Here is a 14,437-nt window from a genome sequence, read left to right on the forward strand (position 1 = left end):
ACATTATAAAATAATGAATATATTGAACAAAAAAAGTTCTGTTATTATAAAATCACTGAAATTTTAAGAAGGGAGGCAAAGAAGGGGTTACTTAAAAACAGTTTCATACTAAGCTTATAAAGCTACAAGGCTTCAAGGCCAATCTGTTTTACATTACTCTGTTTCTTGAACTGTTATATCTCCAAGGATCTAACAGAAAATGCTGTACTTCCTAAGTTGCCTTGGTGGCACACAGAGTTTCTGCCAGCAGCTATAGGTTGTTTCTCTAGAGAAAGCTTCATATGGGAGGATATTTTCTGCCATTTTCTGAACATTTCTGATGGTAGACATTACATTTATCAGGTCATCAATTTTCTGTCAGTTTGTTCTCTGAGTATACCAAAAACATAAGGGCTCTGAACAAAGCAATTAAAAGAAGGTAAAACAAAGCAATCCTATATAATAAAAGGCTAATATGCAAATTGTCCCCTTGGGAGTTCAGCTGACTGGGAGTTCGACTGCTGGCTATGATGTGTGCTGACCATCAGGGGGCGGCACAGAACGAAGGAAGGCCTAGATTGGCCCTGATGGCCAGCTAGGGCTAGGGACCCTACCCGTGCCTTCAACAACACCAAATGTCATTGCTTCGGCCAGCCAGCTCAACTGGCAAAATAAGCTTTTTTTTGTTGTTTTTTTTTAATTCTCACCCAAGGTTATGTTCTACTGATTTCAGAGAGAGGAGAAGAGGAGGGGAGGGAGGGAGGGAGAAAGAGAGAGAAAGAGATGGTGGGGGTGTGGAGAGAAGGAAACAGATTTATGAGAGAAATATTGATCAACTACCCACCCACCCCTAAACACACACACAAGCCCCCCCACACCAGGATCGAACCCACAACCCAGGTGTGTGCCCTGACTGGGAATCAAACTAGCAATCTGTTGGTGCATGGGGAGATGCTCCAACCTAGTCACAATGGTCAGGGCTGACATAGTTAAGGTTTTTAGACAACTCATTAGGTTGTTTGTAAGAGAGTCATAACTGCTACACTCTTGGGATCATTCTCTCAGACAATACAGAGCTATAAAGAGGAGTTGTCCTGGAAACCTTTAATGACCCAAAGATTGTGTCACAATGGTTCTGTTCCTTGGGGATGTGAACCACATCTGAAGACTTTGACAAACATTTTTGACATTTTAGGCCCTAAAGTTTTCTTGAATTGAAGTTAATCTGACACAAGACTTGGGTATCTTTTAACAATGTGTATCCTCAAAACTCTTTTCACTAATAGGCCTCGTTACTAGGATAAAACAGTTTACTGGACATCACAGGGAAGAAATTTCTATGAAAAAGAGAGTACTAGGGATGTGAATGTCCCTATTTATTAAACCAAAACACAGTAGTAAAATAAAATAGAAAAGAAACAATTACCAGAGTACCACAGAATAAGCAAGGGCCAGAACCTTCTTGTTCACAGACTATACGCCCGCAGATCAGACAGTTATTGATCAGCTTGTGCTTCTGGCCCAGGCAATCACAAGGGTGGCGACCTGGGATCAGGACTGCAAGCTTATCTTGTCCCTCTTTTGTGTATAAACTGACAAACTTTGTCTTCTTCTTTAAGGAGTTGTTGTTCTCTTGTGCCTAATTGTACAAAAATATTAGAAATAACATCAAAAAATGAATGACAATGAAAACAGTCAAGGAGAGAGAACTTCAGTTCTGTTCAATAACAACTTACTCACTACTGAGAAGCCAGGAAAGAAGGAAGGGAATGGGAGAAATACAAATTAATTATAATCAAGGGTCTAGGGCAGTGGTCGGCAAACTCATTAGTCAACAGAGCCAAATATCAACAGTACAACGATTGAAATTTCTTTTGAGAGCCAAATTTTTTAAACTTAAACTATATAGGTAGGTACATTGTTATTAACTTAATTAGGGTACTCCTAAGGCTTAGGAAGAGCCACACTCAAGGGGCCGAAGAGCCGCATGTGGCTCGTGAGCTGCAGTTTGCCAACCACAGGTCTAGGGAAAGATTATGCTCTAGAAAAAGTTACTAATATCCCTTACCTTTTCAGCCTTCTATTACAGTTGGTGGGAGGTAGATGTAGCAGTAAAAACTGATTATGTGACATATTTAAGCATAACTGAATTGAAGATCATAAGAAATAAAAATGCTTCTAAAAGCAGATGATATTCACAGATTTGGAAATATGACTAAAATAAGAATCAATAAAAACAGACTGAATAGCCCTAGCCGGTTTGGCTCAGTGGATAGGGCGTCGGCCTGCGGACTGAAGGGTCCCGGGTTCGATTCCAGTCAAGGGCGTGTACCTTGGTTGCGGGCTCAATCCCCAGTGGGGGGCATGTAGGAGGTGGCTGATCGATGATTCTCTCTCATCATTGATGTTTCCATCTCTCTCTCCCTCTCCCTTCCTCTCTGAAATCAATAAAAATATTTTTTAAGAAATAGACTGAATAAGGCCCTGGCTGGTAGTTCAGTTAGTTAGAGCATTGTCCCCATAAACCAAGATTGTGGGTTCAATCCTGGGCCAGGACACATAAAAGAATCAACCAATGAATGCATATACAAGTGAAACAACAAATTGATGTTTATATCCCTCTCTCTCCCTCCCTCCCTCTAAAATCAATAAATAAAAAATTTAAAAAATAGACTCAATAAGAAAAAGACAAATAACACAAAAGAAAAATGGGCAAAAGACCTAAATAGGAATGTAATAAAAGACAATATCCAAATTGGCCAACAATCACATGAAAAGGTGCTTAACTTCATTAATCATCAAGATAATGCTAAATAAAACCACAATACATACAACTACATACCAACCAGAATGGCTAAATTGAAAAAGACAGAAAATACGGAGTGTTGGCAAGAATACAGAACAATTAGAGTTCTCATACACTGCTGGGGTATAAACTGAAGCTGAACATATGCATATCCTGTGACCCAGCAATTCAACTCTTGGATATATACTCAACAGAAATGTGTAAATATGTTCACTAAAAGACAGGCAAAAGAATGTTCACTGCAGCACTGGGATTGGAAACTACCCAAATGTTCAACAGTAGATAGATGTATTCACTTAGTGGGATCCTATGTAGCAATGAGAATGAAAAGTATAGCTATACAAAACAATATGGGTAATTCTTATAAAGTGTGTTAATTGAAATAAGCCAAAAACAAAAGAGTACATATTAATTAGCTCCATTTATACAAAGTTCATAAGCAGGCAACACTATTCTCTGATGTTGGAAGTTAAGAAGGAGTTTCCCTTGGGAGGGTTGTCATTTTGAGGAACACTGGGGGTCTTCTAGAGGAATGGAAATGTTTTGTTTCTGTCTATACAAGTTTGGGGCAGTTTGTGAAAATTCATCTGTTCAATTCTGCATGTGTGTTATAAAATAAAAAGTTTAAAGAGAGAAGTGTATTTATCAGCTTCTGTCTCACTCCATTCAAGCTGTTATAACAAAATACCATAGATTAGGTAGCTTATAAACAACAGAAATTTATTTCAAACATTTCTGGATGCTGAGAGTCCAAAATCAGGTTGTCAGCATGGTTGGGTAAGGGCCTTCTTCCAGAAATGACATGTAGGTCACTGTGTCCTCACATGGTGAAAGGGGCTAGGGAAGTCCTTCGGGTCTCTTTTAGAAGAGCACTAATCCCATTCATGAGAGTTCCACTCTCATGACATAAGAACTTCCCAAAGGCCCCACACCCTAATATCATCACATTGGGCATTAGCACTTCAACATGTGAAGTGTATAGATGCCCCTCCCATATTGTGGTCTTATTTCCCTTTAAATTGAGAGTTCCTCAATCATTTCCAGAGACTGAAGTTTCACAGTGGAAAAAATCTCAGAAGTCTAGCAGTTGGGAAAATACTAAAAGAGAACAATTCTTTAGTAAGTATAAAGAGATCTGAATGCCCTAGTGTCCAAAGCCAAAAGTTGAGATATAAAGACAATATCAAATAAGTCAACTTAGTTAAAAATTAAAATGTAAGACAAGTGCTAAAGATTTTATCAAATCTAGTAGGCTGCATTTTTTCAAACTAGTTAATTATATCTTTGGCTCTCAGGGATAGAGATGGAGAGAAGATTAAAATCTCTAAGCAGAGCCATAACCGGTTTGGCGCAGTGGATAGAGCGTTGGCCTGCGGACTGAGGGGTCCCAGGTTCGATACTGGTCAAGGGCATGTACGTTGGTTGCGGGCGCATCCCCAGTGGGGGGTGTGCAGGAGGCGGCTGGTCGATGTTTCTCTCTCATTGATGTTTCTGACTATCTCTCTCCCTTCCTCTCTGTGGAAAATCAATAAAATATATATTAAAAAAAATATCTCTAAGCAGAGCCCAGCCTGTGTAGCTCAGTGGTTGAGCATCAACCCATGAACCAGGAGGTCATGGTTCGATTCCAGGCCAGGGCATATGCCCAGGTTGCAGGCTGGATCCCCAGTAGGGGGTCTGCAGTAGGCAGCTGATTGATGATTCTCTCTCATCACTGATTGCTTGGGTCTTTTCTGCATCTACAAGACTTCAGGAATTTCGAGAAGGGCTGTGTGTAAATGAATGAAGAGACTAGAGAAGAAATATGAATTTGTAAGGCATTCTGGTGTGCCAGATGGAAACTTAGTTCTAGTGACTAAGCTCCTTGAATCTCCAGACCCAGGGCTTTTTATTCACACATTTTGCCCTCTAGCAAAGCAGATATACATATCAAAGGTAAGGTCTGCTAAAGAATAAAGGACCATCAGGTTGGGGGAATTGCTGTCTGGCTGTTCCAGCAGCAGGTAATAACATGGAGATTTTCAGCCCTGCTGAAAGAGTCCATTCAACCTTTTGAGGACTTCTTGCATTTATTATGACCTGCTGGAATTAGCCTCCAGCAATTGATGTTTCTTTCTCTCTCTCTCTCTCTCTCTCCCCCTTCCTCTCTCTAAAATCAATAAAAACATTTTACAATCTCTAAGCAGACATTTTTATTTTATTATACAGTTACATTAAAATAAGGTATTAGAGGGACTGAGAGTTGGGCTTTGATGATGTCTTGTATATAATGGAAGCAAGTATTTCTCAAGGAGAAAGAGAAATAGAGAATAGGAAAACAGGGCATGCAAGAATATTCATAGCACATCATTCCACTGCTTAAAATCATTATTGGTTTCCCATTGTGCTTAGAATAAAATCCAAGCTACTTTCTAATTCTACCTAATAGAGGAAATATGCTAATTGACTCTCATGCCATCACAAAGATGGTGGCGCCACAGCCAATAAGGAGGGAATATGCTAATTGACTGCCCTGCCCTCAAAGATGGCAGCACCCACAGCCAATAAGGAGGGAATATGCTAATTGACTGCCACGCCCTCAAAGATGGCGGTGCCCAGCAGCCCTGCCGGGGCTGGGCCCATGTGGGCCCAGCCTTGCCGTGCGCCTGCCTCCGGAGTCCCCCCGTCCCCTCAGCCCCCCAGCTACCCAGGGCAGGCCCAAGGCACAGGCAAGCCTCGGATGTCAGCTGCCCAGCCACCCAGGGCTTCCCGAGGCTCAGGTAACCAGGGCCGGCCGAGGCTTGTGCTGCCGGCAGTGGCAGCAGCAGAGGTGATGGGGGCATCACCTTCCCCTGATCACCGGGCCGCCTCCTGCCCCTGAGGGCTCCCGGACTGTGAGAGGGGCAGGGCTGAGGACCCCCCCTCCAATGCATGAATTTTCATGCACAGGCCTCTAATTACCTATAAAGCCTTACATATGGCTTCCAGGTACTCTCCAACTTCATCTACATGTCATTCTTTTCCTGCTCACTATAACCAGGCACATAGGGCTTCTGATACTTCCTAGAATACTTTTCTCCATCTCCCCTTTGTAGTTGTTAATTCCTCTATCTGCACTGTTCCTAGTCCATCTCTTTACATCTGGTTCCTTTTCATGTTCAGATTCGGGTGTTGTTTTTTTCAAATTATAAGAGAAAGTTTATTTAGAAAGTTACAGAGATAGTAGAAGTGAGCCAGCTGGGCTTTGTAGGCTCAGGAAACAAACTACAGAAGCAAAAGAAGGACCCTTGGAGCTTAGAAGAGGGAAAGGGAAAGGTAATGCGCCTAGGGGGGAAGTAAAGAGGAATGGGAAAGGCACAAGCATGCTCCTGAGAGGGCCAGCACTTCAAGTTCAGGTCTTAGCTATAATTTCAGTTCTTCAGAGAGGCTTTATCTAAATGTCCGTCTTACCAATTACTGCCTATTGTACTGTTCTTTTTATTTTTCATGGTAGTCTTCACAATTTATAATTACTTAAGTTTTCTTTGACTGTCTTTTCCACTTTTCCTCTAAACCACTAAAATGTACACTCTAGGAGAGCAAGGAAGCTGAATGTGCCTTGCTTATTGCTATATTCCCAACACCTAAATCAGTTCTTGACATACAGCAAACATGCAATAAAAATAACCAAATGAATGCCTGTGAAAGTTGAAGATATATTTACCTACAGACCCATTTGTAGGTACAGTTTGATACTGGTGCTTCCAGATCTGTGAATTTGCCTACTTGCAAGAATTTATTTATAACCCCAAAATCAATCAATCATTCATGGACATGCACAGAGTGGCAATAAACTTGAGTCACCAAATGCACATATTTCCAGCTAAGGTCAAGCAGGGCAATGGTCTGCCTTCTTATTTCAGCTCTCATACCGTAAACAAGTGTCTTTTTAAAAATATATATGTTTTTATTATTTTTACAGAGAGAGGAAGGGAGAGGGACAGGAGCAGGGGGAAATGGAGGATATTTTTTCCATTGATTTTTTTAGAGAGTGGAAAGGAGGGGGGAGGGGGGAGAGAAAGAGAGAGAGAAAGAGAGAGAAAGAGAGAGAGAGAGGAACATCGATATGAGAAAGACACAGCAATGTGAGAGACACATCAATTGATTGCCTCCTGCATGTGCCCAAACCCCCAACCAGGACCGGGGATGGAACCTGCAACCCTGGTATGTGCCCTTGACTAGGAATGGAACCTGAGGCCCTTTGGTTCTCTGGCCAATGCTCTAACCACTGAGAAACATAGGCTAATTTATTTAATCCTTCTTTCATGACTAAACAATCAGGTCAGTTCAAATTTTCAATATCTATACTAATAAAAGGGTAATATGCTAATTAGACTGGACATCTTCCGATGTCCTTTCGGACAAAGTCGTGGATGATGGCTGCTGCTGCGAGGGCCAGGCCAAGGCTCAGGCAGCCATTGTGGCTGCGAGGGCCGAGGCTCAGGCAGCCACGGCGGCCGGCAGTGGCAGCAGCAGCAGCATGATGGGAGCGTTGCCTTGCCCTGATCGCCCTGTCGCCTCCCGCAGAGGAAGGCCAGAGGCAGCAGCAGTGAGGGGGTAATGGGGGCGGTCGCCTCCTGCAGAGGGAGGCCAGACTGCAGTTTAGGCCCGCTTCCCCTGGGGAGCAGGCCTAAGCTGTCAGTAGGACATCCCCTGAGGGCTCCCAGACTGTGAGAGGGGGCAGGCCAGGCTGAGGGGATCACCCCCCACCGTGCATGAATTTTCGTGCACCAGGCCTCTAGTTATAAATAAAATTGTATAGAACATACATTTTTAGCATGTACTTCTACTTTCTTAAGTTACATTAATAAGTCAAAAGTATATGAACATTTTCCATGGTTCTTGATGTATATATGCTGCCAAACTGTCCCCAATTTTTTTTTTTAATATATCTTTATTGATTTCAGAAAGGAAGGGAGAGGGAGAGAGAAAGAAACATGATGAGAAAGAGAATCATTGATCGGCTGCCTCCTGCACACCCCTCACTGGGGATCAAGTCCACAACCTGGGCATGTGCCCTTAGCCAGACTTGAACCTGGGACCCTTCAGTCTGCAGGCCAATGCTCTATCCACTGAGCCAAACCAGCTAGGACTCGTCCCCAAATCTCAAAACAGTTTATATTGCCATCAGCAATGTACAGGAGATTCCTGTTTTAATACTTCATCATCATCATAAATATTCTAGTTTTAAAATATTTGACAATTTAATAGGCAGTATCTCAAGGGATTTAATGTGTATTTATTTGATTATGAGTACAGTAACCAACCATCCTGGTTTGCCCCGGATTTAGGGGAATCCCAGAAGATAGGACTTTCAATGCTAAAACTGGTCTTAAGCAATTAGCAAAAGTCACAAGCAATTAGGGTGATGAACTGGTCTTAATTACTAGTGAGTTAGATATCTTTTTATGTTTATTGATCATTTGTGTTGGGTTTTTTTTTTTTTGCTTGTGGTCTTTGCTCATTTTATTCTGACCGTTAAAAGGCTTAAATCTCTATTTTTTTCCCTTTAACTTAACATCATTTTGTAAACAATTTGCCATGTTTTGCATAATCATCACACCCAGAATTTTCTGATCACTACTTTTCCATTTCAGCATAATTAACTTTTCCCTTATGTTGGGAAATTTAGCTAGCCAAATTGTCTTAAAAATTTTTCTGATCACAGGGCTATTTTGATTGCCAAGAGAGAATACAAAAAAGCTCTAACGTTAAATGCTGATGAGGATAGTGTTAGTAGTAGATGGCCCAAAGAAGAACACTGCTAATAACAGCTAAAAATTTGTACATTCTTTTAGTATAAACCCATAAAAAAAATGTTGAAATTGAAGGCCTGGTGCACTTCATTAAATATTTTACATTAAATATATATATATGTATGTGTGTGTGTGTGTGTATATATATATGTGTATGTATATATATATATATGTATATAATCTTTAAGTAAAGATGTCCTTATAATACTTATTTAATCAGGCAGCCAAAAATACTACCATATAGAAAGTAATTAACACTTTCTCTTCATAAAATTCATGCATTTGTTGAAAAATTGCCGTTCTAGACCAATGTGTACACTTTATACAGTCATTCCTCTTCTCCATATAGCCAGAAAAAATTTCATTTTATAAGCACTTACCTTGGCCAAATCAAAAGGTGTTTTGACCTCTATGGTTGTGTCAGGTTCAGCAAATGCAGGAACTTCCTGTCTGTTTCTCCCTTTCCGCCTACTTCTCTTTAGCTGGTCTCCTGATTTCTGCCCGTCTAAAATTTCTGTAAAGAAGAAAAAAATATAGAGAGGGGTAGAGAGAAAGGGACAGGATGGGGGTCGGGGGGGACATCAATTTGTTGTTCCACTTATTTATACATTCCTTGGTTGATTCTTATATGTACCCTGATCAGGGAACCCACAACCTTGGCATGTGGAGACGAAGCTCTAACTAACTAAGCAACCTGGACAGAATGATGCTTAATATTTAAAGTCAAGATATGAAGTCAGGCAGGTTTTTAAATTTTATTTTCCTTTCAAACAAGAATTAAATTTAAACCATCACTTTCTAAAGTGTAGTCAATGATAAATAAAGACTACTGGCTGGAATTAAGAAGTTAAATTAAAATCTGATATTTTAGATTGCACAATAATAATATCTTAGATTATTTAGGTTGGTGCTCATGCTGTGTTTAAAGAGTTACTTCTAAATGCTATTTATACTAAAATTGGTCACCATTTACCTTCACCAGGTATGCACGTAACTGGAAAGTGTTCCTTTAAACCATGTATAAATCTTTCAAATTATTCTGAAGCCACATTTATATCTGCAAACAGTATTTTTGTGATATTTTCTAAGTTGAAAAAATGTGAACTAGAACAATATTCATCACAAATTGAGAAGAACTGGATTAAAACTATGTATACATATGATTCTGCTTAAGTTGGCTGTGAGGAAATACAGAGTGACAAAAAAATACCAATTCCTGTAAGCCAACCCATTTACCAATATTTCAATCTTTATTTAATTACATTAACTTACCATCTTTTTTGAAGGACGGCTGCAGAGCATCAGAAATCAACTCCTGATCATTCTTTTGCCATTTGTTTATAAGCTCTTCTATGAATTGACCTTTTTTGCCGTCATTTCCCTGAAGGAGGTCAGTAACATATTCTCGTATCTCTTCAGGACCCTCAATTGACAAAACATACCTCAGGAAGTAAAGATAAAAGTTGTTGAAACAAGGCTAACTTACCCTATGTTTTTCAATAATCATAATAGAGATCAAGGTAGTAAAAACCATTAATTAATCCATTAGAGTGTTTACTTTGAGTGAAGTTCTACTCTAGATGCTAGGAATATCAATTTGATTAGGACAAAGACCCTGACCTCAAGCAGTTCGTATTCTAATCTTCACAATCTTCTTGTATTTCTAAAACCAAATCAGTGTATTGAAGATAGGCTTGTGGGGATACCCATAACACAGGAATACTATTTTTTTATTTGTATTAAAATACAGTTAGAAAAATAAATAAAATACAATTGGCAGAATATTTTCTATAACTATATATCTGCAATCATTATATTTTCCTAGGAACGATACAAATTACCTAATCTCTATGTTGCAAAACCTAAAATTTCTCTTCATGCTCACTAAAAATATGAATATATTATCAATTCAAACCACTTATTGATTTAACATTCTTAAAAAATTGTAAATCAAGATTGGCATCACATCAGAATAAGCAAATCTACATGTATAACTCATTTTATTGTGCTTCACAGGTTTTGGGTGTTTACTAACTGAAGGTAAGGCCCTCTATCAGCAAAAAGAGATTATGACTTGCTTTATTACAGTGGTCTGGAACCAAACCCTCAGTATCTCTGAGGTATGTGTGTATTTAAGGAAATTTTATAAAGAGTTCTTGAAAAGTGAGATGGGAGTACAAGTCAGTACAACTTTTCTAGAAATCAACTAGTTAGTATATTTAAAATGCCTTAAAAATAATCCAATAATTCCCTTTGTAGGACTCTATATGAAATAGAGACAGAACATTTTATGCAAAAAAGTTAACTGCATCATTATTTAAACCAGTGAAAAAAGTAGAAACTACTGAAAACATCCATTCATGGAGAAGGGTAAAATGAACGCAAGTTTTTAGACTTTACAAAATGTAATATGCAACTGTTAAAAGTGAAATTTTTGAATAATTATTGTTAACCTGAGGAAATGCTCTCATACAATGGTAAAATAATAGTTAGACTGTATATTTAGCATATGATCTAAATTGCTACAAAAGAAATGTGTATATCTATACACTTTATGTAGAAAAAGTATAGAAAGTTATACACCAAAATGAATACCACTGAGTGGTACGATTAAAAAGAGTTTTAGTTTATTTTTATTTTCTTTTTCCCCCTATAATTTGAAAATATATTACAGCATGCATAGATAAAAACACTAAAAGAGAACTTATGGTTACCTCTGGGTTGTGGTAATTTTAGTTTCTTCCTTAAAAAAAATTTTTTTTTTAGTTTCTACAGTGAATATGCACATCATCAGAGAAGAAGTGAAAAAAATTACTTATAAATTAAGATAATGGACCATGGAAGCATTATCAGATCTGAGGAAACTAATTCAGATACCTAATATGGGACATACAAAAAAATAATAATGCTATATCCTTTAAATTTAAAACATCATGCAGCCCTAACCGGTTTGGCTCAGTGGATAGAGCGTCGACCTGCCGACTAAAGGTCCCAGGTTCGATTCCGGTCAAGGGCATGTACCTTGGTTGCGGGCACATCTCCAGTATGAGGTGTGCAGGAGGCAGCTGATCGATGTTTCTCTCTCATTGATGTTTCTAGCTCTCTATCCCTCTCCCTTTCTCTCTGTAAAAAATCAATAAAATATATATTTTTAAAAATCATGCAACTGTCTCATCATTGGTAGACAACCATTTTGGGGGCTTTTACAGTTTAATCAACCTGATCCCCAGACTTACCAGCCCCCATTAAAAAAGCAATTGCTATCAAGGACTCACAGTGCTGCAAGGAACCTCAAGGGATCATTTAACTCTGGAGTATTCAAACTACTAGGAAAATACTTTAAAAGCTCCAGAAACATTTGAATAAATGTCATTTTAACTATTTAATAAATTATAATAAGGAACAACATACAGCCCTAGCTGGTTTGGCTTGGTGGATAGAGCGTCAGTGTGCGGACTGAAGGGTCCCAGGTTCCATTCTGGTCAAGGGCACGTGCCGGGGTTGTGGGCTCCATCCCCAGTGGGGGCTTGCAGGAGGCAGCCAGTCAACGTTTCTCTCTCATCATTGATGTTTCTGTCTGTCTCTCTCTCCTTCTCCCTTCTTCTCTGAAATCTATAGATATATTTAAAACAAACAAAAAGAACAACATACACCCAAATGCGTTATATACCAAATCTTGTATGTCAACCAAAATATGAACGAATGCGGATTGTGGCTCTTAATGTCACATAAATGTGTCACTGGTCAGGAAGATAAGAACTCTGTGATGTCTTTTTAAAAATTTCAGGCCACTCAAGTAAAATTATTCAAATTACCTGACTAATACAGTACACCTGGGTAATTTTCAAATACCAGGCATGGCACAGCAAATTTACATAACAAATGCTTTCATCGTTGCATCACAGGGTGTTGTGCAATAACTAGTAAAAACCTAATAAGTGGTTTAAATAGAGTTTTATTATAGGAAGCTGTAGTGCTTATTTTTTTAAGTTTTGAATAATTCTTATTTAATTTATATTTATGAATTTTTAAAAATGCAAGCAGGTGTTTAGCCATAAGTAGTGCTTCAACTTTAAAACAAATTTCTCATCACTCCTCTTTCAAGGCTGTGGATAAGTTTAACCAAGGAAAAACTAAGACTGCAAAATAAGCTTTTAAAAAAACATTTATAGACCAGCCGGCGTGGCTCAGTGGTTGAGCATTGACCAATGGACCAGGAGGTCAGGGTTCAATATCTGGTCAGGGCACATGCCCAGGTTGCGGGCTGGAACCCAGTGTGGGGTGTGCAGGAGGCAGCCAATCAATGATTCTCTCTCATCATTGATGTTTCTATCTTTCCCCAACCCTTCGTCTCTGAAATCAATAAAAATATATTTTTAAAAATATTTATAGGTATCAATAAGAGTCTGTTTTTCTAAGATTTTTATTTATTGATTTTTAAAAAAGAGGAAGGGAGAAAAATAGTGATTTGTTGTTCCACTTATTTATGCATTCGTTGGTTACTTCGTACATGTGTTCCAACCAGGGACCTGCAACCTTGACATATTTGGATGATGCTCTAACCAACAGAGCCACCCAGCCAGGGCTTGCAAAATAAGCTTTTAAACTACAACCTATGAGAATAAAAATTTTCGTGAAATTATATAAGCAGACAAAATACAATTGGATTTGGAGACTGAGAAGACTGCTCTAATCCATACTTCATTGTTGATCCATCAAAAATAGCATCCATATGTAATACTTTCAACAATACAGATTTAAAATAAAATAGCCTTAATTTTTTTAATTGAATGACTTTTTTGTTTGGTATATATTTTTTAAAAAGTCTAACTATTAAATCTGACAGCACTCCACTGCTTTAAAAAAATGTTTGAAAAACTACTTAACCTGACCTTGCTTTCAAACAATGGTATAGCCAAGCCATATGATTTGGCTGGATTTTTTTAAATTCTTTTTTGTTTTATTTTTACTGTTTTTGTTTTTGTTTTTGGTGTGTGTGTGTGTGTGTGTGTGTGTATGTGTGTGTGTCTTTTTGGCTGTTTTTTTTTTTAAATAAGTCTATTCCAGTGTTCAAAAAAAAACACACCTTTAATATAGGCTCTCTTAACTCTCTCCTTGCCAACAAGTCTATTTTCTCCCAAACTTAGAAACTCACCTTACTTCCTACAAAAGTCCTAGAATTGCAATTCTGATTTCCGCATCAACGAACAAGGAATCAATTCAAGAAACACAGGTTCCTTGATCAAGACCAACTTTTGTGGAAGCTTTTCCCTCTCGCCTGAACATTGCACCTCCACCTATCCATCCTTTAGTTCTCAGGTTAAGGTCCTATGTTGCAGGAAACTGCAATTTCTCAAATCTTAGAGTCCTTTTCTCCGTGCTCCCACCACTCCCTGAACTTCCCTTACCTCGGGACTCATCAACCAACCAGAACCCAATTGTAGCAATTTTCTCTGTTGCTCCAACCAGCACCTGGCTGGTAGTAGCGCAACAAGTATTTGTTAAATCAACTGAAAGCAGATAGTAAATCCTGTCACCATCTCCATTTCATAAGAATCATATAGTATAAGATAAGCTCTACTAGTTAGTTTATAGATGAGGAAACTAAGGTACAGAGGGAAATTAAGTAGCCCAAGATTCCAAAACTAATAAATAACAGAAACTAGAACCTGGGACCCCTTACACCAGGAGCTATTTGCACCGTACTACGCCGCCCCATTTAAATTATAGGTCCTACTTGACAACCCAGATGAGGCAAATGAAAATGCTCAGAGTAAGGAATTTCTGGAAAAGACAATTTGGCTTGCCCCTTCTCTCCAGAATCTGTAAGAAAACTGGCTCCCGGGACAATCTTACAAATTCTAATCACAGGGATGTG

The 14,437-nt window shown here is 38.7% G+C and overlaps 1 protein-coding gene across 1 annotated transcript in view; it reads right to left on the bottom strand.

Moving 5' to 3' along the window:
- The window catches only part of TRIP4 (thyroid hormone receptor interactor 4), a 70,654-nt gene that overhangs the window by 55,776 nt on the left and 441 nt on the right, over positions 1-14,437 (bottom strand). The window contains exons 2-4 of the mRNA XM_005861061.2: positions 9,832-10,001; positions 8,940-9,073; positions 1,406-1,618 (exon numbers count right to left, since the gene is read on the bottom strand). Coding sequence (XP_005861123.1) covers positions 1,406-1,618; positions 8,940-9,073; positions 9,832-10,001 — 517 coding nt within the window. The remainder of the gene's footprint in view (positions 1-1,405; positions 1,619-8,939; positions 9,074-9,831; positions 10,002-14,437) is intronic.

This window comes from Myotis brandtii, unplaced genomic scaffold (assembly GCF_000412655.1).
Source record: "Myotis brandtii unplaced genomic scaffold, ASM41265v1 scaffold144, whole genome shotgun sequence".
In the NCBI taxonomy this organism is placed as follows: Eukaryota; Metazoa; Chordata; class Mammalia; order Chiroptera; family Vespertilionidae; genus Myotis; species Myotis brandtii.